The sequence below is a fragment of the Ascochyta rabiei genome, chromosome 19 (assembly GCF_004011695.2).
Source record: "Ascochyta rabiei chromosome 19, complete sequence".
In the NCBI taxonomy this organism is placed as follows: domain Eukaryota; kingdom Fungi; phylum Ascomycota; class Dothideomycetes; order Pleosporales; family Didymellaceae; genus Ascochyta; species Ascochyta rabiei.
Genome location: NC_082423.1, coordinates 259,924 through 284,858, shown reverse-complemented (window position 1 = coordinate 284,858; position 24,935 = coordinate 259,924). Strand labels below are relative to the sequence as shown.

The following is a 24,935-nucleotide window of genomic DNA, read 5'->3' as shown; positions in this document are numbered from 1 at the left end:
CTACCTCCGTGATCTGACGTTGTATGGGCTCTCTTCCGCCGCCTTGAACGCATCGAATGCGAACAGACTGACCAGGTATAATGCAACAAACCGAATCGCCAGATCCGTAAACCCACCGTTCCCAGTCATCAGCCTTTGTAAGCCAGCGAACGCGCCATCTCCTACTGGCTGGCTGGGCTGGTTTGCGCTCCCAAGCGTCCTGCCTTTAGATGAGAAGGCTGCAGAGCTTGCGCCCCCGGCGCCTGTATCGTTGGAGGCTTTGCGAACGGCGGCTGTGAGAGCGGACGGGTTGGCGCCACGGATCGTTTCGATTACAGACTTGGATTTGATCACTAGGAAAGTGGGCATACTGCAAGCTTGTTAGCATGTGTTGCTGCCAGAAGGACACCTGCTTTCTCTGTCCCTGCTTGTAGATAGATGTACGTACGCAGAGACTCCATACTTCTTTGCTACCTCCTGCTGTGCATCGACATCGACTTTGACAAACTGCAACTTCCCCGGCTTTGTCTCCTTCTCGGCAAGGGATTGGAAAACAGGTGCGATTGCCTTGCAGGGCCCGCACCAGTCCGCGTAGAAGTCGACGATTGTGTAGGTGGAAGAGCTGAGGAGTGTTTCAAAGTGCGAGGCGCTGGTGACGGGGGTGATTTTGCCCGGCATCTTGGAAGTGTGTATGTACGCTGATTTCAAGAAGGCTCATGCGGTGTGGTGTACGTGAACGAGTGGGAACTTCAGGTTGAGTGGGGGATGTGGAGGACAGCTTGCAAGGATGTCGCGTTCACAGGTGGACGTGCGCACTGGGAAACCATCGATTGGCTACCAGCTGGATATCTTCCACCTCTGCCTCTAAGGCTTGGAGAGACGACTACACCTCATGTCAAAAGTGTTGCAGATGACATCTATTTGGATGTTGAACTAACTCTATCTGGGTGAAATCAGCATCATGCCAGAGTTGGCCAGCCGAAGTGCCAACAAGCCGAGCAGTAGGGACGCTTTACTATGCCAAGAACGTCGCTCTTCCAAATTACAATAGGAAGAAGGATCTGCATCGTTCACAGTGGTCATAGCCAACGTATCTCCTGGAGACACGACCCGAAAAACAAAAGGAGATCCAGCAATGAAAAAAGTGTCCAAGATGTATTGTGCGAGTCTGCGTCGAATGTCGTTACGAGAGCACGAACGATACTAGCGAATGCCACCTCGACCTCATGTTGGAGTCTCGACATCAGACTATGGGAAAATTTGACCATACCATCTTGCTTTATGGAAAAAGAGATCCACACGATCCCAATCAACAAGCATCTTCATAAGGCTGTTTCTGCTTCTCCCGCAGTAGCTCCGCGTAAGCTAGGTATTGCACGAGACTCATTCGTCAAGCCAAAGTGACTACGAGTTCCACGGCATCTTAGGCAAAGATACCTCCAGCGCGCATGGATTGCCAAATTATAGGTGTTGCAATTTAGAACGAAAAGGGTGAAAGCAATGACAGGGACAGCATTGGTGGTGTTGACAGCCCTGACAGGCGCCCAGATCTCCAAACACTAGCTTCAACGCTGTACTACGGACCCTTGACATCACAAAGAGAAAATCCCTAAACAGCAACAAAAGAGTTTGCCCCTGAGACCCCCTACCCAAGGCGAAAGACAATGAACGGCGAACAATTCACACCGTTGGTGTTGCAGCGATACGGCTTACAGTGGATACCATGTGTAGAACTTCCGGCAATAGCTCGCACGTCCACTGCGAGCGTCGTAATGCCTGAACTGTGGCACGAAAGATGGGATCACAAAGGAGGCAGATGAGTAGGGTTATCTTGTGATGGCTGATCTTGCTTTACAAGGGGGATGCCTGAGCGAACTAACATTACGAGGGCCCCATAGAAGCTCATCAAACTGTCTTAATTACTTAGTGATTTACTTACTACAGCAGACAGGGGCATGCATTAGAATAGTGTATAGCCACCTAACTAATAGGTACTCTTCTAGCCTACGTGCTTACTATCTAGCTAAGCATTAATACCATCTTAGCATGCTTTCACCTTCTAAGTGTAGGACTAAGAGGTTATTGTAACGACGCAGGATAATAGAAGTCTCTAAAAGGGGTAGGTATCCGCTACAAGGTGTATAGGAGCACTTAGATAGTTTACACAGAGAATTGTTCTATTCCTATAGGTCTTGTACAAAAGAATACTTAAAAACTAGCTTTCTATACCTGTTATCCTTATGCCTCTTATAACGTACTCCACAGGTGAGCGGATCAAACGGGTGAGCGGATCACTCTGCCAAGACCACACCAAACCTCCACCTTACCACGCAATGCCTCAACAACAACATTAATCTACGCCCTTAAAAGAAGCTGTGATACAGCTTGCGCTCTAGGTAATTAAATAAGACATAATGCTTACTCTATAACGCGCTGCAGCTATATATAACACGCCTTACAGCACACTACACGCTTAATACACAGAACAACCTGCACAAGCTAATTATACGCCAGTTTAACAGATTATAAACTAGACTAAGAAGAACGTAATTACTAAGTATATCCTTAAGCTAGATGTATAAGAATTTACCCCTTAGCTGGCTACTATAGCTGATATAGCTAATTCTTTGCGTGCTAAGCATAATATAGGCCATGTTAGCATAAACTGGCCTAATATGTTTGTTAAGCACCACCCTAACCTTAAAGTAAGGTTTAATCGCAAGTACGACTACAAGAGAGCCCTCTGTAAGGATCTAGAGATTATTAGGGGCTAGTTTAGGCTTGTAGCAAATGTTAAAGCTAAGTATAGTATCTAGGACAATAATATATACAACTTTAATAAGATAGGCTTTATAATAGGCTAGATATTAACAGGAGCAGTTGTTACAGGCTTAGAGTGTTAAGGACAGCTAAAGGCAGTGCAGTAGGGCAATTAAGAGTAGACAACGGTTATATAGGGCATTAATGGCACAGGGTAGGCTATTCTACCCTTTATTATCTTTAAAGGCTGCAACCACCTCTCTGCCTGGTACAAAGAGGACAATCTGCCCTATAACTAGGTTATTAGAGTCTCTAAGAACAGATAGACTACTAACAAGCTTAGTCTAGACTGGTTAAAGCACTTTAATGCCTATACAAAGACGCGCACCTAAGGAGTGTACTAGCTGCTCCTTATTAACAGCTATAAGAGCTATAACTCCCTTAACTTCTAACAATACTGTAAGGAAGCAAAGATTGTTACACTGTGTATGCCTCTATACTTATCTTACCTCTTATAACTACTAGATATAGGTTATTTTACCCCTCTAAAGAAGGTATATAGGCGCTAAGCTAAGAATCTTATACATAACTATATTACTTATATTACTAAAACTAAGTTCCTACTATGCTTTATAGACGCCTATAAGGAGACATTTACTTCTAGTAATATCTAAGGAGGCTTCTAAGGCGCTAGAATAGTCCCTCTTAACCTAGAACAGGTTATAATAGGTCTTAATGTCCGCCTATATACCCTACCACTACCTACTATAGAAGATAAGCCCTGGCAGTCCCAAACCCTAAGCACTACCCTGCAATTAGGGTCGCAATTAACGCTAGTTTAAGAGAGGATTTAAAGGCATGCAAGCAGCTTACTAACTTTAATAGTTAAGGCCTTTAAAAAGCTTACTAAAGGCGCAGCTATAGTAGCGCATATGCTAGTGTTAGCTTAAAGGGAGATTACTAGGCTTTAAGCAGCAAATAAGGCTGCTACGCGACGTAAATCGCATAAAAGAAAGCAATTACAGCAGGAGAGAGTCCTAACAGCTAAGGAAGGCCTTTAATTAACTACTCTAACTAAGTTTAGGGCATATAGTAATAGTAAGAAGGTAAAGAAGTAAGTATATGCTAAAGGAGGGGAAGTAACCTAAAGACGCTGTATAAAGTGCTATAATATTAGACATAACTTACGTACATATAAGAAGGCTGTAGAAGATGTTTCTAAATAATATTATGTACTGCACTACTGTATACAAGGCTAAAGTGGGCTAATACAAGCTATAATAGGGTAGAGATTTGGTGTGGTCTTGGCAGAGTGATCCGCTCACCCGTTTGATCTGCTTACCTGTGGAGTACGTTACCTTATAAGAGTTAGAAAGAATTAGAGTACTAGCCTAGGGTGTAGGGTAGACACAGATGTAACAGCACTAAGTTAGTAATAAGTTAGAGAGGAATTAGAAAAGGCTTTAGGTAACTAGTATGTTATACTACCCGCCTTCTTATATAAGCAAATCATCCTAATACGTATAAAAATCTATAATAATATCCTCTAGCAGGATTATACCTATTTAGTATTATTTTAGGGTATTAGTAGCTTACTATTATATTATTTTAATCTTATATTATTATTTTCATCTAAGGTAAAGACAACTCTTTCTTACCTGTAATATTATTACCTAAGTTAAGGTAAAAATAAGCTATTTCCTTTATTATTTAGTGTATTATTTGTTTATTATTATTATTATTATTATTATTATTATCTATATATATTACGTATGTATATAAAGAGATAATTCCTATACTTTTCCTTACTCTAATAGACACTATTTCTTGCTATAAGTATCCCTACTATACTGCCTTATATTCTTACTAGAAATTATAGGTTTATTACTTAGTTACTATACTAATATTATTCCTGCCTAGAGCTCTTATAGAGGTCTATATGGCTATCTGTATTTGTTTAGTTTACGCCTTTATAAGAGGGAAGGAGGTTGATTACAGCTTTCTTAAGGCGTTGTTATCTAAGTATGCTTATTACACACTTAAAAATAAGAAGTGTTGCCTAGTAAGTATAATCTTTCCTGTTCTTATAACAGTTTTTAGGTTCTAGTTTACGCTAGTCTAGAATATATAACTTTTTTAGGTAACTTTGCTGTATAGAGGTAAGAGGTAAAAGAAGAAGAGGAGGATATAGAGTTAGTAGCAGAGGTAGTAGAGATAAGGTAGAATGCCTAGCGTGTTATTATAGAGTTAGTAAAGGATCTAGTAAGTATAGTTTAGGTAGTAACTACCTAGCTTAAAGAAGTCTCTACTGCTAACGTAATGCTACACTAGTACTATATCAGCCTAACTAAGGGAAAGGTGTTAGAGAGGAGGAGGATTACAGAGTTAGTAGAGAATGTAGGAGTATTAACTAGGGAGGTAGTTAAGCTGTAACAAGAGATAGTCTGTTAAGGCACTAGAGTTAGAGAGGTGTTAGCAACGCTAGCACCTACTCTACCTCCTAAGAAGAAGGGTGTAACGCACTAGTCACCCAAAGCCTTGTCCGATTCCTCTCTAACTTATCACCGACTTAGTGCCGTTACATCCGTGTCCACCCCACACCCTAGGCTAGCACTCTAATTCTTCCTAACTCTTAAAAGGTATAAAAGGTATAAGGTTAACAGGTATAGAGAGCTAATTTTTAAGTATCTTTTATATAAGACCTATAGAAATAGAACAATTCTCTATATAAACTATCCTAGTGCTCCTATACACCTTGTAGTAGATACCTACCCCTTTTAGAGACTTCTATTATTCTTCGTTATTATATTATAGTTAAAAACTTGTTCTAGCTAGTAACAGCCTTTAAATAATATTACACAATTATTTAGTTATTTTAAGTACCCCTAGATTTAGATCCCTTACAGTTACAAACTAAGACTAGGTTCTAATTATTATTTAATACAACAGTTAGGATTCTAGAGACCTTCTAGTAACTAAAGCCTTTAGGTTTACAATTTCCTACAACTTACTGCTCTAGGATTAACTTTAGAAAAAGCTGTATTAGATTGCGCTAAGATAAACACTTAGAAATTATTAAGAACCTACCTAAATTAGATTACTACTAATATTAGGTACTACTAACCCTAGTTTAAAGGAACCTATTAGAAGATCTACTAGGATTTAGGCAATTGTACCTCCTAAAGGATTAGTTAATAAACTACTTACTAAAAGCAAATTAGATAACGTACTCCACGGGTAAGCGGATCAAACGGGTGAGCGGATCACTCTGCCAAGACCACACCAAACCTCCACCTTACCACGCAATGCCTTAACAACAACATTAATCTACGCCCTTAAGAGAAGCTATAATACAGCTTGCGCTCTAGGTAATTAAATAAGACGCAATACTTACTATATAACGCGCTGCAGCTATATATAACACGCCTTACAGCACACTACACACTTAATATACAGGATAACCTACACAAGCTAATTATACGCTAGTTTAACAGATTATAGACTAGACTAAGGAGGATGTGATTGCTAAGTATATCCTTAAGCTAGATACACAAGGATTTGCTCCTTAGCTGGCTGCTATAGCTGATATAGCTAATTCTTTGTGTGCTAAACACAATATAGGCCATGTTAGCATAGGCTGGCCTAACATGTTTGTTAAGCGCCGCCCTAACCTTAAAGTAAGGTTTAATTGCAAGTACAACTACAAGAGAGCCCTCTGTAAGGATCTAGAGATTATTAGGGGCTGGTTTAGGCTTATAGCAAATGTTAAAGCTAAGTATAGCATCTAGGACAATAACACATACAACTTTAATAAGACAGGCTTTATAATAGGCTAGATATTAACAGGAGCAGTTGTTACAGGCTTAGAGCGTTAAGGACAGCTAAAGGCAGTGTAGTAGGGCAATTAAGAGTAGATAACAGTTATATAGGGCATTAATAGCACAGGGTAGGCTATTCTACCCTTTATTATCTTTAAAGGCTGCAACCACCTCTCTGCCTGGTACAAAGAGGACAATCTGCCCCATAACTGGGTTATTAGAGTCTCTGAGAACAGATGGACTACTAACAAGCTTGGTCTAGACTGGTTAAAGCACTTTAATGCCTATACAAAGACGCGCACCTAAGGAGTACACTAGCTGCTCCTTATTAACAGCCACAAGAGCCACAACTCCCTTAACTTCTAACAATACTGTAAGAAAGTAAAGATTGTTACACTGTGTATGCCTCTACACTTATCTTACCTCTTATAACTACTAGATATAGGTTATTTTACCCCTCTAAAGAAGGTATATAGGCGCTAAGCTAAGAATCTTATATATAACTATATTACTTATATTACTAAAACTAAGTTCCTACTATACTTTATAGACGCCTATAAGGAGACATTTACTTCTAGCAATATCTAAGGAGGCTTCTAAGGCGCTAGAATAGTCCCTCTTAACCTAGAACAGGTTATAATAGGTCTTGATGTCCGCCTATATACCCTACCACTACCTACTATAGAAGATAAGCCCTAGCAGTCCCAAACCCTAAGCACTACCCTACAATTAGGGTCGCAATTAACGCTGGTTTAAGAGAGGATTCAAAGGCATGCAAGCAGCTTACTAACTTTAATAGTTAAGGCCTTTAAAAAGCTTGCTAAAGGCGCAGCTATAGTAGCGCATAAGCTAGTGTTAGCTTAAAGGGAGATTACTAGGCTTTAAGCAGCAAATAAGGCTGCTACGCGACGTAAATTGCATAAAAGAAAGCAATTACAGCAGGAGGGAGTCCTAACAGCTAAGGAAGGCCTTTAATTAACTACTCTAACTAAGTTTAGGGCGCGTAGTAATAGTAAGAAGGCAAAGAAGCAAGTGCGCGCTAAAGGAGGGGAAGTAACCTAAAGACGCTGTATAAAGTGCTATAATATTAGACATAACTTTTGTATATGTAAGAAGGCTGTAGAAGATGTTTCTAAATAATCTTATGTACTGCACTACTGTATACAAGGCTAAAGTGGGCTAATGCGAGCTATAATAGGGTAGAAATTTAGTGTGGTCTTAGCAGAGTGATCTGCTCACCCGTTTGATGCGCTCACCCGTAGAGTACGTTAAGGACTTAGATTAGGACAATCTACGTACAGAGATAGACTAACTACAGTCTAAAATAGCTAGGCCTTAAGGACAAACCTCTCCATATAAAGATAATTCTGTACCTACTACTAAGTCCCCCTAACTAACTTAGAGATTTAGTTCTCTAAGCCCTGTTTATACCCCTAGGCTTAGTAAACAAACTCTAACTATTAATAAATAAAGTAATAGCAAAGAACCTACCTTTAAACAGTAGTAAGCCTTAATTTACAACTAACTTAATATTAACTTAGATTACTATCCTATAAAGAGAGCCTGTATAGCTCTAGTATAGGATACACTTCTAGGCTTACTAAGGAATACATTAAGCCCTAATACTTGTCTTATAACTTTAATTGTTTTTAGAACACTAAGGAAATAATTACGCTTCTCTACTCTTATTTTATTACCAGAAATAAGAAAGCCAAGAGTTAGGCTATGTTTAACTGCCTACAAATAGGAAAGAATAATACATTTCTAACTTTTAAAGCATAATTCCTAAGTTTTGCTATCTAGAGACAAGTACCTAAGTTAGAATAGTTTTACTACCTGTAGACAAAGATTACTCTAGCCCTCTAAAGTCTAAATCTAGGATTTAAAAGATAGTAGAATAACTTATGTAAACTTATAGTAGAGTACTTAACAGCATATAATATAGAAAGAAAATAGAACCTTATCTATACCCTACCTAATACTATCCTAACTTAGACCTAACCCTAAACAGTTAATGTTTAGCCTTGTTCTAATAACCCCCTTCTAACCTAACCTATCCCTAGCATTTATAAGCCTTTAACATCTACTCTACTACTACCTAGAACTACCCCCTAAGCCACACCTGTAAGAGAGCTAAGTCTAGGTAACTATTACAACTGTAGCAAGGCAGGTTATTTTACAAAGGATTGCACTAGTCCTTAAATTTAAGAAATCTAAGTAGATGCTAAAGATTACGTTAATACTAAAGAAGACTTTAAAGAGGACCTAATACCTAAGGGAAATAGTTCTGCCTAGGAGAATAACCTTACCTAGGCCTAAATTAATATAACCTATCTAACCTCTCCTTATCTTATTAATTTAGTAGACCCTATTTTCTTATTCCTTCTATTCTATTAAACTAATGGCTAGGTGTAGAACTTAACTCCTTAGTTTACACTAGTGCCTAAGGACTTTTATTCCTAGACTCTAAAATTATTTTTTTAGTCTCTTTAGCGCTTAGGACTCCTATCTAAAAGCTACCCTTTAAGATTACTATAAAAGGATTCTAAGACTAAATTATAACCCTAGTAAACTAGTATATACAGTTGCACCTAATATTTAATAGGCGTAAGATCTGTAACTGCCCCTTTGTTATTGTTAACCTAGAATCTTAGGATTGTATTATTAGTATTAAATAGTTAAAATATTTTAAGCTCTAGCTTAATATAGAATAGACTTAGCTTATATAGCTAGTAAAGTATCCTTAGTTATATAACCCTACCCCTCTATTATTAATAACCCTTAACTACTATACACCTTAAGCCTACGTCTTACAGAACATATAACGCAGAGATTACTTATAGAATATAGAGGAATATTATTAGAGCTAAAGCCTAAACTATTCTATCTATTAGATTAGAGGAAATTAACAATTACTAAAATCTTAAACCTTAGCATTAGCCTAGACCTAAAAGGCCGCTAACTTGCTTCTAACCCTAGCAGCAAATATTTTTATAATTTCTACAAACTCCTTTTAGTTTTCTATAAAAACACTATAGAATAAATTCTTTACTACTAGTCTATATAAGATTAACTACCTTGTTTATAACTATCTTAACCTAGATAATCTAGAAAACGCTTACCTCCTAAGAGAGCAATTGCTAGAGAAATATGCCTAATATACTAATATGTTTAGTAAAACAGAGTCTAAAACCCTTCTAGAACACTGCCCTTACAACTATAAGATTATCTTAGAAGGATAATTACTAAATTCCTATTTGCCCCTGTATAAGCAAAACCTTAAAGAACTTAAGGCTACTAAGAATTTATGCAAGGTTAACTTAAATATAGTTAGATTAAACATAGTTAGAGCCCTTTTATGTTGCTAATACTCTATGTTTTTAAGCTAAATAGAAGCCTGTGTATCTGCGTTCACGATTACAAACTTAACGCTCTTACTAGGAAAGACTCCTATCTAATACCACACATAGATAAGCTACTTACCTAAACCTTAAGAGCTAAGATCTTTACTCAGATTAATATCTAGAACACCTTTAATAGAATTTATATAGACCCTATGTCTAGAAAGTACACTACATTTTATACCTATTACAGCAGTTATAAGTATAAGGTCCTACTATTCAGATTATATAATAGACTAGCTACATACTAATAATATATAAATAACATTCTTATTAAATACCTTAACAACTTCTATATTGCATACCTAGATAACACTCTTATCTATACTAAATGTCAGGCGCTAGGCCTAGGGGTACCTCTGCCTGTCTTGGCGAGCTACTATAGGGCTAGTCAGCCCAGACTATATAAAGGTGTTAGAGGTTATTACTAATACTCTAGTAATTAGTCTTATTACTACACACTACGTACCTTAATACACCTGCTATCTTCTTTAACCCTATCCTTCCTTATAATTGCTTTATATACTCTTTATATTCTAATTACTCTTATATTATAATTAAAGATAGACCTAAGCTACTATAAGTCTTAAACTAAATTATTTAGGCTTACTGTCTTTAGAGAGGGACTAAGACAACCTACCTGTAGGAGAGCTAGTAGAGCGTGAGGTAACACCTCCCTCTGCAGATAAGGAGATACCTTAACAGACACTAAGTGTCTATAGTGCCTTAAGAGGATCTATAGGTCCTCTAGGTAGTACACCTTACTCTAGAATTTGCATCTATAGGGCAGCTTTAGCTAGAGAAGGCTAGAATAGCCTAGAAGTAGGTAATTAATAATAGGAGTTAGAAAACTTACGTAAATAGTTATAAGAGACAAAAGACTGTAAGGAACTTTCCTCTTTCTATAAACTTAGACGCAAATACAACAAAGGAGATCTAGTAATAATCCTATCCTTCTAAAAAGTACTAGAAGGAGTAGAGAAACTACAATCTTCCCTATCTATAAATCTTCTATAACCTAAACCCCTATAGAAGTATGTAAAACGCAACTACGCTAAATATAACTATTAGGAGAGAGATTGCAAGGGATACTTCCTTTAATCTCTAGTTAATTTCCTTATAGAGGAATAAAATATTAACTTTAGCGTAAGGTACCTCTTAGAGAACCTAAAGATGTTATCGTAGGCCTACTGCACAACTAACTACTATAATTAGCTAACCTAGGAACTAACGTAGTAAGAGCTAAAAAGAATTATACTAGATACTCTAGAGATACTAGCTAAACGTAAGTAAGCAGCGTATAAATCCTTAAAGCAATATAAGTAGTAGAAATCTTAGTCCCCTATAGATTTATTAGATTCTATGTGTCTACTATAGAAGGAACTAGGTAACTTATATACGCTAGAGCTTTAAGTTCTAAAATATATTACTGTACTGCTTCCTAGCATATAAAAGGACTTATTCCTTATCTTCTATAATTAAAGGGACACAATCCTAAAGGTAGAGGAATAAGCTAATATTATTAACTAGAGACTAGGTTAGCATAGCCAACAGCTACCTAAGAAGACTCTAGCTAAGGGCAAGATAACTAAAAAAGGACTACAGAAGCACTAATTTAGTAACTCTAGGTTAGAGGGGAATATAAAAACCCTAAAAAGGTTATTTAAGTCTAAGAAGTTCTGTAAGGAGCTAGTAAAGGGTAAAAAGGGCTAAGATAGGCTATATAAGGCCTAAAACGCATGCCTTAAGTACAGAGAAACTAGTTACTACTGCCCTAACTGCCTAAAGCTAAAGTTAAACTAGAAAGACCCTGCTCTAGATAAGTTAGGAAAAGACAAGAGACCTAAGAGCTAATCTCCTCTCTTGTAGCCTATATTAAATTGTGTAAGAAGAAGAAGAAGAATATTTCTCTTTATAAGGTAGTGTACCTAGAATATATATGCCTACTTACAGTTAAAGTATCTATAGGTAACGTAGAGAACGTAGAAGCCTTAATAGATAGAAGGTTACAACTAAACTTAATTTTAGTTCTCCTAGCAAAGGAGCAGGATCTAGAGGTTACACTATTAAATAAAATAGTAGCTAAAGGTGTAGGTAGAGCAGAATTACCTATCTATAGAGTAACTACAGTAGAAGTATCTATTATTAACTCCTGTAGAAGACAGGAGGTCTAACAGATACCTTTTATAGTTACAGACCTACAAAGGTATAAGATATACCTTAGATTACCCTAGTGTTAGGACTTCTACTAAGGTAAGATGGTAACCTACTAGTATGTGTCACAACCTACTAGCAGATTCCATTAAACCTAGTAGAACCTTCCTTTACTTGCCTTTACTTTTACTTGCAGAGAGTATAGGCCTTACTACTATAAGTAGGCCTCTCTCTCCGCCCTCTTGTAGCTCGCTGTCTGCTATTTTGTTCACTCCTCTTTTGAATCTATCAGTTTACCAGATCGCTACTTTTATGCTTGTGAAGTCTGCCTTACACCTAGATTAACTAGACAAACCCTAAGCTAAGCTATTTAAGCTAGCGTATGCTCTTCTAAGGGAAGAAGTATAGGGACTCTCCTAAACTAGAGAAAATAGCATTAGAAGATGCTAAAGAGTTTAAACGCACTATAAGAAGTCTCTTAGTAGACGTTTATATATATATAGTAAACTTAGTAGGTATATATAACCTAATATCTGCTAAAAAGGGCCTAATTCTAGAAGTGTATTACGAATATGCGTACTAAGGATTAGAGGATAATGCTTAGGTCCTACTAGAGCATAGAGAGCAAAACCTAGCAATTAATATTATAGAAGGAGCTACTTCCCTCTACCAACTGTTATACAGACTATCTGCAACAGAATTAGAGATACCTAGGAAGTATCTAGCAGAATATCTATAATATAGCTAGATATAACACTTAAGGTTACTAGCAGAGGCGCCTATTCTCTTTTTAAAGAAGAAAGATAGTAACCTATAACTGTGTGTAGACTATAGAGGTCTAAACAAGATAATAGTTAAAAACTACTATCTATTACTACTAATTATAGAGTTACTAGAATAACTAGTATAAGCTAAGTTTTATACTAAACTAGATATACGTAAGGCATATTACTATATCTAAATTAAGAAAGGGGATAAGTAGAAGACTGCTTCTTAAACTAGGTATAGATATTTTAAGTATATAGTAATGCTGTTTAGACTTATAAATGCTCCTGCCTAATTTTAGGCCTATATAAATAAGGCACTAATAGTATTAGTTAATATAACTTATATTTTATATCTAGACAACATATTAGTATACTCTAAGACAGAGGAAGACTACATTAGATATATTAAGGAGGTCTTAGAGAGGCTTTATAAAGCAAACCTCTATATGCGCTTAGATAAGTATAAATAGCACTTTTAATATATAAAGTACCTTAGGTACATAGTCTTACCTAAAGGAGTAAGCATTAACCTAGATAGGGTCAAAATAATCTAATGTTATAGGCTTAGACCTTGTCTAAACCTTAAGTAAGATAGGGCGGTTATATGCCCTATAGATATATTAGAAGGATACGCAACATATTACCTCCTTAAGAGATACAATACTATATTAACCCTTATTACATCCTACCCTAAGGCTAGTCTATAATATTTATATCTCTTCTTCTAGAAGAATAGCTAGCACTTATACTATGTTAGCTAGCTCCTAGAATAACCCCTTAGATAAATCTGTCCCCTTAACCCTTTAGGAATTTATAGCCTAGATATTACAGTTTATAATAAACTTATAGTAAGCCTTATTAGCTACTAATAAGTGCATAGTATTACTTAAGTGTAATAACTCTAATATACATGTGTTTATAGAGTCCCTAGCATAAACAGCTAACGCTTATACTAGACCTGTGTCTATAGTCCTATTGTCCTCCTTAGGAGTAACGCTGTACCTCTTAATATCTACTCTAGCCACCAACCTACCTTATAAAGCACTATTTTTAGTGTCTGCTTTAGGCCTGTATGCCTCTATACAGACATCTACAGCCTATAGAAAACCTCTTCCTATAGGCAAGGCCTTTACTAGAGACAAATCCTTATTTAAGGCGTAGTAGGTTATAATAGAATATAAGCTACAGGCAGATATGTCCTTTATTAGTAGGCTATAGGACATATTTACCTTTATATAGTTCTAGCTTAGTACGTCTATATAATAAGATATAGCCCTGTTCTATAAGATTAGAGGTACCTAAGGTGTGTAGAGCCTAGAGGACTTCCTAGTATACCTAGAATTCTGCTATAGCAACAACTACAGCTAGGAACAGGCCTAGGCAAAACTAGAAAGCGTCTGTTAAGGGCCTAATAAGTTGTTCTTAGACTTTTTTATCTAGTTTAAGCAGCTGCTAGTGCAAAGTGGCAGCCTCTACTTAGACAGAGAACAATGCCTATTAAAGCTCTACTAGGCCCTAAACGCAAATATCTATAATATAGTAATAAACTAAGAAGTAACTTATATAGATTATAACGTAGCTATTGTAGAGTATAAGTCTATTACTATAGATATTAAGACTATAGCTATAGAAAACTAGCTGCGCTATATCCCTACTTAGGCGCTGCCTAAGTATAATAAGGATAGTAATATTAAGATAATAGTTATGTCTACAGTTTGCACTAGCAGCAGTGCTAAGCGTAGGGGTTAGAAGTAGTCTGCTCCTAACTAGGCTACGTAGGTTCCTAATAAGGTAGTTTAGCAACGCTAGGAGGCTAACCTGTGTACCTGTTGTAGTAAAGAAGGATACATTTACTAGGATTGTGCTAATATAGTAGTAACTACAGTACAGGTAGCAATAATCTTAGGTAAGGAAGAGGCTAGTTTATATAGGGGAAATTAGCTGCTCCTAATATAAGTCTAAGTTAGGAGCGCTGTAGGAGCATATTAGTAGAGGAGACTACTAGTGCAGGGGCATTATAGGCTGCTAGAGGAGCTATTATAGACTCTATAGACAAGCCCCTATTCTACATTCTGTTATTTATTAATAGGGCAATTTAGGCTAACGTGCTAGTAGACTTAGGGTGTAAATACTTTAGTATAGTAAGTAATAACTTTGCTGCGCGCTTAGAAGGAGACTTTATTAAGGTACTGCTATAACGCTTAGCGTAAGTAGTAGGTACTAGTAAGAAGTCTATAATCTCCTGTTTAGTCCTATTTAGGTATAACTTAGATAGGTAGCGCTTATAGGCTGTAGCCTATATAGTGCTAGGTCTAAGCTAGGATATAATTTTAGAGAAACCCTAGCTCTAATAAGAGGGCGTAGTGTTAGATGTAGAAAAGGGCACACTAAGGATATAACAGGTAGGGAACCTTATTATTTATAAATCCTTATAGTGTACAGTAAATATTTACGTAGCTCTCCTGTCTATAACTAAGTTTAATAAGACCCTAGCTAATAGGCTCTAGAAGCGCCTGCCTAGGGATAGGTTTGTCTCTACCAGCCTCTACAACATTACTAAGATCCTCTTAGTTTAATCTCTAGGAGCGTAAGAGACAACAGAGGAGGTAGACCCTCTTCCCCCTAAGTTAGTCTAGTTTTAGGACCTATTTAATAAGAGTAAGGCCTCTAGCCTTCCCCTATATAGGGGCTAAATAGATTACTACATATAGTTATAACGTAACTAGTCTAGAAAGAAGAAGCCTCTACCCTAGGGCCCTCTATATAATATGCTAAGGGACTAGCTACTTAAGCTATAGAAACAGGTGTTAGCACTAATAGATAAGGGGTAGATCTGCACCTCCTCTTCTCTAGTAGGGGCCCTAGTCCTGCTAGTTAAAAAGTCCTCTAGTAGGTGGCGTATATGTGTAGACTATTACACACTTAATAGTATTATAATTGCTAACTAGTACCTACTCCCTCTTATTAAGGAGACCCTGCGTACACTAGGGGGTGCCTGCTAGTTCTCTAAGGTTAAAATCTATTTAGTATTTTACTAGATTTATATTGTAGAAGGGGATAAGCACCTTACTATGTTCTATACCTATTTTAGGCTCTTTAAGTAGCTAGTCTGCCTATTTAGCCTGGCTAGAGCACTAGTGTCCTTCTAGCGTTACATTAACAGCGCGCTTTAAGAGATATTAGGCAACTATACTACTACGTACCTAGATAATGTCCTAGTTTACAGTAGTAGGTCTAGGACAGACTACTTAGCGAAGGTTAGCAGAGTCCTTACGCTCCTACGCGATATAGGGCTATATTTAGATCCTAAGAAGTGCGTATTTATAATAAAGGAAGTACACTACCTAGGATATATTATAGAAGCTAGAAAGGATATTTATCCTAACCCTAAGAAGGTTAAGGCTATCTATAATTAGGAAGCCCTACAGTCTTTACGTAGGGTTTGTAGTTTCCTAGGGTTTACTAACTTCTATTAGGACTTTATCCTAGCCTTCTCTAATATTGCTGCCCCTCTTAATTAACTTATAGGGAAGGATACCCCGTTTAGGTAGGGGTAGGAGGAGGACATAGTGTTCTCCTAGCTAAAGAACACATTTATAACAGAACTAGTCCTAGCCTAGTAGGACCCTAAGCAAGAAACACTATTAGAGGCAGACTGCTCTAGCAAGGCGCTAGGCAGCTGCCTTTCTTAATAGCACAGGAAGGTGCTTTACCTAGTAGCGTACTACTCTACTATACTTATAATAGAATAATAGAACTACACTATCTATAATAAGAAGTTAACTACTGTTATAAAGTGCCTAGGGGTCTAGGCAGCTAAATTAGGGTCTGTTGCTAGGCTGTTTACTATCGTAACTAACTATAAGAACCTCTAGTACTTTACTACAGCGCGTAGGCTAAGTAAGAGACTGCACTAATAGGCGGAGGAGCTGTTAAAGTTCTATTTCTACCTTTACTTCTGCCTAGGATGCCTAGCAGCCTAACTAGATATGCTAAGCTGCTAGAAACAGGACTATAATAGGAGGTTAGGGGGGGTCTATAGGATAATAACCCTAGTTTTAGTATTAGTAATTAGTACACTAGGGCCTAGTATACCCTTACTTTTTATTAATACGTATATATAATTACTATATGATAAAGGTGTTTAGTAGGATGTAGGGTATATAGCACGCCTGTCTACTATCTATAATAGGGCCTACTAGTTCCCTTCTAAGGCTAAGACTACTTAGTAAATTATAGATTATACGCTTAGTGCTTATAGCATACTACTATATTACAGGGTTATATAGGTTCTGTGTTAGAAGCTACTTATAACTATAATAATCTAAAGGGCACACAAATCTAACCTAACAGGCTATCTAGGTACTAACACCACATTCTATATTATTAGACGTAACCTCTACTAGAAGGAGATATTATAGGACATTTAGCGTTATATCTATAACTATTACTATTTTAGCACGTATGTGTTATAGCGCTAACAGCAGGGCTTACTCTAGCTGTTGCCTATTACTAACTGTTTTTAGTCCTAGATTTTAATAGACTTTATAGTTAACCTCCCTTAGGCTAATAAGAACACACTACACTATCTTTTAGTTATTATAGATTACCTCTCTAAGTATATACAGCTTAAGGCAATAACTTCTATAACTATAGAATATTGTACTAAGGTCTTCTGCAATACGTAGTAGTAGTTCTAAGGCTTTCCTAGCTCTATAATCTTAGACTACAGCTTAGACTAGCTAGGATATTTTTAGACAACTCTGTGTAGCCTTATAGGGGTAGACTAGCTACTCTCTACAGCCTATTACCCCTAGACAGATAGAGGGACAGAGCAGGCTAACTAAGAGGTATAGGCAGTTCTACAGGTTATAGTTAACTTTAAATAGGATAACTAGCCTAACTACCTTCTAGCCTGCTAACTAGCTTTTAATAATTGTAATTCTTTAGTTACTAGGGTTAGTCCTAACCTGCTCCTCTATAGCTATAATATAGACCTCCTGCAGACAACAGTACTCCTAACTGTTAGCTAGAACACACTACAGGAACAGGTAGTCTATTTCCTAGACTACCTCTAGCAGGGTATAGAGCTTACCTAGGCAGCTATAGCATAGGTATAACAACACCCCTAGAATATAATAGACCGCAGCTATAGGCCTGTAGAGCAGTACTATATAGGAGATAGAGTGTAGTTTTCCCTCTGCAATATAAAAACTAATAGGCTAAGCTAGAAGCTTAACTAGTTATAAGCCTAGTACATAGTAGTTACAGTTCCTACTCCTCTAACCATTACTCTAGATTTACTAGGTAACCTCTATAAGATAGTGTATATAGACCTACTAAAACGTATAGCTTCTAACCTGTTACTAACACAGCGCCTGCAGGAAAGTAGACTAGGCCTGCTAGTTATCCTAGAGGAGGGTAACCTAACCCTAGCTAAATAGGAGGTAGAGTCTATCCTAAAAGAAAAGAGGGCCTGCAGGTAGAACAAGTTACAGGTCCTAGTTAAATAGAAAGGATATATAAAGCTAACATAAGAACTACTAGAGGTGTTATAGAATATAATAGTATAAGAGGTCTTTACAGAAACGTATACAGCATATTAAGAATAGATATAGAAAAGGAGAAACTTTTACTATTTATAATAACCCTTATAGGGTCCTTTAAGGAGATACTGTATAGGGCACGTAGCCTAGCGCAGGAGAGCTTAGGGACCTTATAGCATTAGTATAACGCTACCTTATACTTTATACTACTAGATAAATAGCAGTAAGCCTTAATACTTAAAAAAGATAGAGTTATTAACAGATAGGGAGTAACAGGCAGTAGCAGCTACGTTCTAGGCCTAGTTCTGCGCAATACAGCAGTAGCAGTTAACCTTATAGTTATTATTGTTATCTACCTTATCTACCTTAATAGTGCTGCTACGCGTTAGCTATAATATCTCCTTAAAGTTACAGTAGGGCGTGTGCAGCTCTATAACAGACAGTAAGTAGTAATAGTAGGTAAATAAGCACAGCTCTATAGGGGAGAAAGAATAGTAATAGCGAAGGGGTATAGGTAACTCTATAAGAAAGGGAGTATAGCAACAGCGCAGGGGTATAGGCAACTTAACAGGGAAAGAAGAGTAGTAACAGCAGAGAGGTAAGCAGAGCTAATAGACAAACAAGCAGCGCTTATTAGAGGAGTTAGAGCAGTAGTAGTAGGATAAGTAGGATAGTAGAGCGTACTCTAGGCAGCAGTAGGGCATAGTAAGCAGGCGCTTAACTTAGTTAATAGCATTCTTTAGATTAAGTTAGCTGTATACCTAATATAGGTAGAAAAACTTATAGTAGTGTAGGCCTAGACTACCTCTATCTAGTTTATGCGCTTAGTTTAGGACTAGAAGGCTAACCCTATAGTAGCTATAAACTACTAGAGGTAGGTATTAAGCTAGTTACTGCTATAATGCCTAGATAACAGCGTAGTAGGCAGGGCAACCTAGGTACTAGGCTTAGTAGGGGTACAGGCAGAGTAAGAGGTAGTTAGCTGCTTTACTAGCGTAGGGTTAGCTAGGGCTAAGTTAAGAGCAGCCTTATATACCTACTAATACTTATAGTAGGCACCTAATAAGACTGTTATATTAGAAAGGAAGACCTATAGGGGCGCTAAGGAGGTAACTTACAGTAGAAGACAGGCTAACGCCCTTAGTTAGCCTTGTTAGCGCCTATACTCTAGGTGCTAGGCGTCTTAATATAGGCGTTACTAGTACTTACTAATACCTTAACTACTATTAGTTAGAAATATAGGGCTAGGACAGAGATACATACTTAGATATACTGCTTAAAGTTACGCTAGGTATAGTAGAGCTTAGTGTTTATAGTAAAGAGGTTATTATTGTATACGTAAGTGTGCTTACACTTAGTATTAGTATAGCACGTCTTACTAGCGCTAAAAACACAGTTAGCTATAGAAGGTTAGTAGGTAGGTAGGCCTATAATAGAAGTAGGATACGTATAAGGCTAACTAGTAAGGATAGTAAGAAGGTAGTATAGGCATTATAGGACAGCGCTAGCAGAGACAGGGACTAGGTTCTTATTATCTAAATTACTCTTAACCTTATAGTTACCTATATAACAGCAGTAAGCTTTCTATATATACTATTAGGCCCTATAACTAAATTAGAAACTATAGAAAGAAAATACTAGGGGAATATTATAGGTAGAGGAGAGGGCCTGTAGTAGACTATAACTGCCCCCTCTAGGGGGACTACTAGCTCCTTAGCTAGTAGCCTAGTAGCTATAACTAGAAGTAATAATAGACATAGTAGGTTAAATATAGGCATAATACAAAAAAAATAGAGTAGGCGTAAGATAGGTAGGTTAGGCAGGAGCGTAGAGTAGTATAGTAGCTAACTTAGGCAGGTGCACTAGACAAAATAAAAACAACCTAGGTGCGCGTAGGGACTACCCTAGGTAAACTACAGACTAGACTAGTAGCTAACTTACTAAGAGGTAGGCCCTTACGCAACTATAACTAGCTCTAGGGTTTACCTGCTACTAGCGTCCCTCTAATCTACAGGAAACGCAGAAAGGACCCTACAAAATACATTTAGCTAGGGAGAGATAGGGAAAGGAGGTATGTTATAGGCTTAGACCTTGTCTAAGCCTTAAGCAAGATAGGGTAGTTATATGCCCTACAGACATATTAGAAGAACATGCAACATGTACCTCCTTAAGAGATATAATACTATATTAACCCTTATTATATCCTACCCTAAGGCTAGTCTATAACATCTAAGAATAGCTAATCCTGCGCATAGTTTATAATATCTAAGTATTTATAGGCTTTATAAACTACTATTAGAGGTTTATTACAGGGTTTTCTAAATTAGCCTTACTATTAACCTAATTAACCTAGAAAGGGCTAAATTTAGCTAAATCTAGTTAAGTAATAAGGAAGGAGGAGAGTTAGCTTCTTAAGCTAAGTAAAAAATCCCTATAAGCTTTCTAGAATATAAAGGATTTATTTATTAACATACCTATCTTAGTTTATTTTATACCTAGGAGACAGACTAGGATAGAAGTAGATGCCTCTAGAGGCGCTATCTTAGGGATCCTTAGTTAACTAGTCCCTAGGGAGGGGAAGCTGGCCTAATAGAGGCCTGTAGACTTCTATTTAAAGAAGCTAATCTAAGCTAAGTATAACTATAATACTTATAAATAGGAACTTCTTATAATTGTCTAGAGCCTACAGTATTAGCAAAGATACTTAGACAGTACCTTCTTTAAGATCTTAATAGATTACTAAAACCTAAAATAGTTTATAGAGACAAAGGTTCTTAGTCATTAGTAAGGAAGGGCATACTTAGTTTTATCTAAGTTTAACTTTATAATTACTTATTACCTAAAGTCTATAAACCCTATAGATAGACCTTTACAGCGTTCTAATTATATAAGAGAGGTATAAGACCCCTTATAAAAGTATAATAAAGCTTTTATATAACTACTTTAGGAGATCCTAACTAGAAGGAACCCTTATACTCCCCTAGTAGCATCTATAACCCTTTATTTGTCTATAAAAGAAAGAAAGGACATAAGAGATCATAAAAGAGAAGAATTAAGAGAGAACAGTTATATAGAGCTAATAACAGACTTAGATAATACAGACAAACTCTCTAGCACTAAAATAGAGTAAAGCAATGTTAAAATAGGACAAAATAACCTAGAAAAAGATAGCACAGCTAAAGAGAAGCGTATCTTACTTATAAGGCTAGAAGATAAAGTATAAGTAATTAAAGAATGTTATAATAACCTAATATTAGGACACTTTAGAGCACAAAGGACCTTAGAGAAGATTTAGCGCAGATATACCTAGAAGGGCATTACTAAGAACGTATATAACTACTACTACAACTACTTAGTATATAGGAGATTAACTGCTACCTAATACAAACTGTACAGGTTATTATAACCTTTACTAGTGCTAAGCTAACTATAGAAGGACGTAATAATAGATTTTATTACAGAATTACCTTCTAGTAAGGTAGCTAGGTTAGTGTACAACTCTATACTAGTAGTAGTATGCAAATTAACTAAAATGTTATATTACATACTAGCTAGGGCTAATTAGGATAGAAAAGATCTAGCATATACCTAGATTAGAGAATTTATCTACTTATATAGCGCGCTAGTATAAATTATCTTAGATAAGGGGCTGCTAATAAACTTAAAGACGTAGGAAACCTTTAACTACTATTTAAACTTAAGACAAGTCTTAACGTTAGCCTATTATCCCTAGACAGATAGCTAAATAAAAAGGCAAAATGAGACTCTTAAACAGTACTTATATTACTACTATACTCTAGAATAAGATAATTAGGCCCTATAGATTTTAATTACAGAATTTGCGTATAATAATAGTATTTACACATCTATAAATATAACACCCTTCTAAGCCTGTTACAGTATAGATCTAAGGGGCACAGATTAGCCTACTTTAGCATTAAAAGGCAGAGAATCTCCCCTTATAAAGGAATTAGCTACTAGAGTTATTTCCTTATAGGCTACCTATAAAGTAAATATAGATAAGTTAAATAAGTATTAAAAGAAACACTTAGATAAGAAATAACTACTAGCACCTTTTAAAGTAGGCAACAAAGTACTAGTCTCTAGTAAGAATATTAGAACAGTACGCCTAAAAAAGAAGCTAGACTAGAAATACCTAAGACCTACAACTATTATAGCCTAGATTAGCCCTAGTGCATACAGAGTAGACCTGCTAGAAACAAAAGGGATCTATCTAGTATTCTATGCGTTACTACTAGACCTATATAGACTAAGAAGTTAACTCCTAACTATATAGAAATAAATATAAGAACCTATATTTAAGGGAGCAGAGAAAGTATAGGATATAGAAAAAGTCCTTAACAGAAGGTAATTAGCTAATAGACAGTAGGAATACCTTATTAAGTAGGACAGATTCCCTAACTTAGAAAACTCCTAAGAAATTAGAACAAATCCTTCTAAAGAAGCGCTAAAATAATACTAGAAAATAATAAAGTAACTGCTTAGACTATATAATAAGATATAAAGGTTAAAGTCTAAAAAAGAGAGGGACTAAAAAGGCTAAATACCTTTACTTAATTATAAATTTTCCCTATAAGTTAGGGGTTTTTTAATTAATAAGTGTTTAATAGTTTACGCTAAGGGAGAACATAACCCTACCTTACTCTAAGAAATACAGACTAGCTAAAGTAGACATCTTTTAGCCTATTATAGCTATTTCTAATATAAGGAGATAAAGAAAGTTACACGCTACGTTATACAGTTATAATTATAAGCAAATATAGAAGAATTAGTATAGAAGAACACCTTTCTAGTATTATTTAGACTATCTAAGAGTGTAATGCACCTAATTACTATATTAGCCTAAACCTGTCTACTAACTACAAACTTAGGTATTATTAATCTAAACCTTCTATTATAAGGAACATCTACTAACTATAACTACTAATATAAGTATAAGTAGCAGCCTTACAACTATAAGGCTTCTTAGCAGCAGCAGCATTAGCGGCGGCCTGCTTGGCAGCTTCCTGCTCCTCCCGCTCCTCTTAGAGCTAACCAAGTGTCTTACTAGTACCTGCAATCTAGTACTTTAACTATAAAAGAAGTTAAATATTATTAAAATAGGTTAAAACATGCTATAATACCTTCTTATAGGGGGTAATAGGCGCGTCTAGATTAGACTTACTACTGCTCTCCTTAAACATCTTTTTTTACTTTTTCTCAGCTTTAACAGCGCTAGCCTTAGATTAATCTTGCTTCTTAACATAGATGCTAGACAAGGTTAACTTATGTGCGCAAGTGTTACTATTATAGAGTGTAAGCAGGTCTTCCTATAGCAAATAGTTCCTATAAAAGTTAGATTATACTATAATAAGCTAAAAAGAGATAGAACATACCCTTAAATTATACCTAGCAACAAGCTAGCCTACTTAATAATAGACTTGCATATTATAGTCTTTTTATTAATAGACATAGGCGTAGTAGTAGTAGGTGTTGTAGGGGTATTCTTAATACTAGCTATATTAACAATAGCAGTATAAGCAGTAGTGTAAGGCAGACTTTACAAGCATAAAAGTAGCGATCTGGTAAACTAATAGATTTAAAAGAGGAGTAAATAAAATAGCAGACAGCGAGCTATAAGAGGGCGGAGAGAGAGGCCTACTTATAGTAGTAAGGCCTGTACTCTCTCTAAGTAAAAGTAAAGGTAAGTAAAGGAAGGTTCTACTAGGTTTAATAGAATCTGCTAGTAGGTTGTAACACATACTAGTAGGTTACCATCTTACCTTAGCAGAAGTCCTAACATGTGCCCCTCCTTATAAATAGCAAAGTCTCTTAAGCTAAAGTCTGTGTACAAGTGACTGTAAGAGTCTAATACTAATAGTTTTTTAAGTAAGAGTAAAAGAAAAATAAAAGAAAAGGGGATATGGAAATCCTGTGTAAGAACCTGTTAGTAGTTAGAGTGCAATTAAGGTATATACCTTTAGTAGTGTTATACAGGTCTCCCTAAATCCTTATATAAAAAAAATAACCTCTAAGATTTTTTCTGCTGTATAAACCCTGCAACGTAAAAATTGTACCTTTCCCTGTTTAGAGCTTATATAAGGGAGTAGTGCAAAGAGATTTATTAATTTATTAGAGCTAGATTTATCCTTAACTTTAAGGTTAACCTTTATTAATAGTTAATTGCTGAACTGTAGCAGCCTAAGGGCAAGCTTAAGCAGGTCTAGATTATGTTTAGCGTGTCTTTAGGCGTGATTTTAACCTGTAAAGGAGCCTATTAAAAGTAGCCTAATATTCTATTAAGTAATGTATCTGCTTTTGTTAGCCTATCTTATTTTAACTAGATTTATTAATATTGCTAAACTAGCTGCTGTTAAATGTGTCTTCTAGGCAAGGCTCCTAGTCTGTTAGCATTTAGAGTGCTAGTAGAACTAGTTTGTTAGGATTGTTGTAGTAAAATAAGAAAGTGTTGTAGTAGTTAAGATGTTGCTTAGTAGGTTCCTAGGTAGG

At 36.3% G+C, this 24,935-nt stretch overlaps 1 protein-coding gene across 1 annotated transcript, besides 41 other annotated features; it reads right to left on the bottom strand.

Annotated features, from left to right (window-relative positions):
• On the bottom strand, positions 1-657 carry EKO05_0010303 (uncharacterized protein; the record flags this gene model as incomplete). The annotated part of the gene is made up of 2 exons (XM_038943097.1): positions 1-349; positions 428-657. 2 exons carry the CDS (start codon positions 655-657, stop codon positions 1-3), a joined length of 579 nt encoding a protein of 192 aa, XP_038794371.1.
• A 1,402-nt stretch (positions 658-2,059) lies between these two features.
• Positions 2,060-2,121: a dispersed repeat.
• A 108-nt stretch (positions 2,122-2,229) lies between these two features.
• Positions 2,230-4,096: a mobile genetic element.
• Positions 2,233-2,236: a direct repeat.
• Positions 2,237-3,826: a long terminal repeat.
• Positions 2,237-7,559: a mobile genetic element.
• Positions 4,466-4,496: a tandem repeat.
• Positions 4,979-5,162: a mobile genetic element.
• Positions 5,489-5,749: a dispersed repeat.
• Positions 5,934-5,961: a dispersed repeat.
• Positions 5,961-7,559: a long terminal repeat.
• Positions 5,962-7,828: a mobile genetic element.
• Positions 6,690-6,856: a mobile genetic element.
• Positions 6,693-6,859: a mobile genetic element.
• Positions 7,560-7,563: a direct repeat.
• Positions 7,829-7,853: 25 nt separating the features above from the next.
• Positions 7,854-8,235: a dispersed repeat.
• Positions 8,236-10,065: a mobile genetic element.
• A 75-nt stretch (positions 10,066-10,140) lies between these two features.
• Positions 10,141-10,208: a mobile genetic element.
• A 69-nt stretch (positions 10,209-10,277) lies between these two features.
• Positions 10,278-12,192: a mobile genetic element.
• Positions 11,845-11,861: a tandem repeat.
• Positions 12,192-12,447: a dispersed repeat.
• Position 12,448: 1 nt separating this feature from the next.
• Positions 12,449-13,433: a mobile genetic element.
• Positions 13,412-20,673: a mobile genetic element.
• Positions 13,429-13,432: a direct repeat.
• Positions 13,433-13,592: a long terminal repeat.
• Positions 13,433-20,653: a mobile genetic element.
• Positions 16,605-16,653: a tandem repeat.
• Positions 17,104-17,144: a tandem repeat.
• Positions 19,057-19,102: a tandem repeat.
• Positions 20,140-20,187: a tandem repeat.
• Positions 20,499-20,653: a long terminal repeat.
• Positions 20,653-23,973: a mobile genetic element.
• Positions 20,654-20,657: a direct repeat.
• Positions 23,903-23,976: a tandem repeat.
• Positions 23,959-23,962: a direct repeat.
• Positions 23,963-24,230: a long terminal repeat.
• Positions 23,963-24,935: part of a mobile genetic element that runs on past the window's edge.
• Positions 23,973-24,431: a dispersed repeat.
• Positions 24,313-24,342: a tandem repeat.
• Positions 24,414-24,535: a repeat region (potential rRNA).
• Positions 24,543-24,881: a dispersed repeat.
• Positions 24,762-24,935: part of a dispersed repeat that runs on past the window's edge.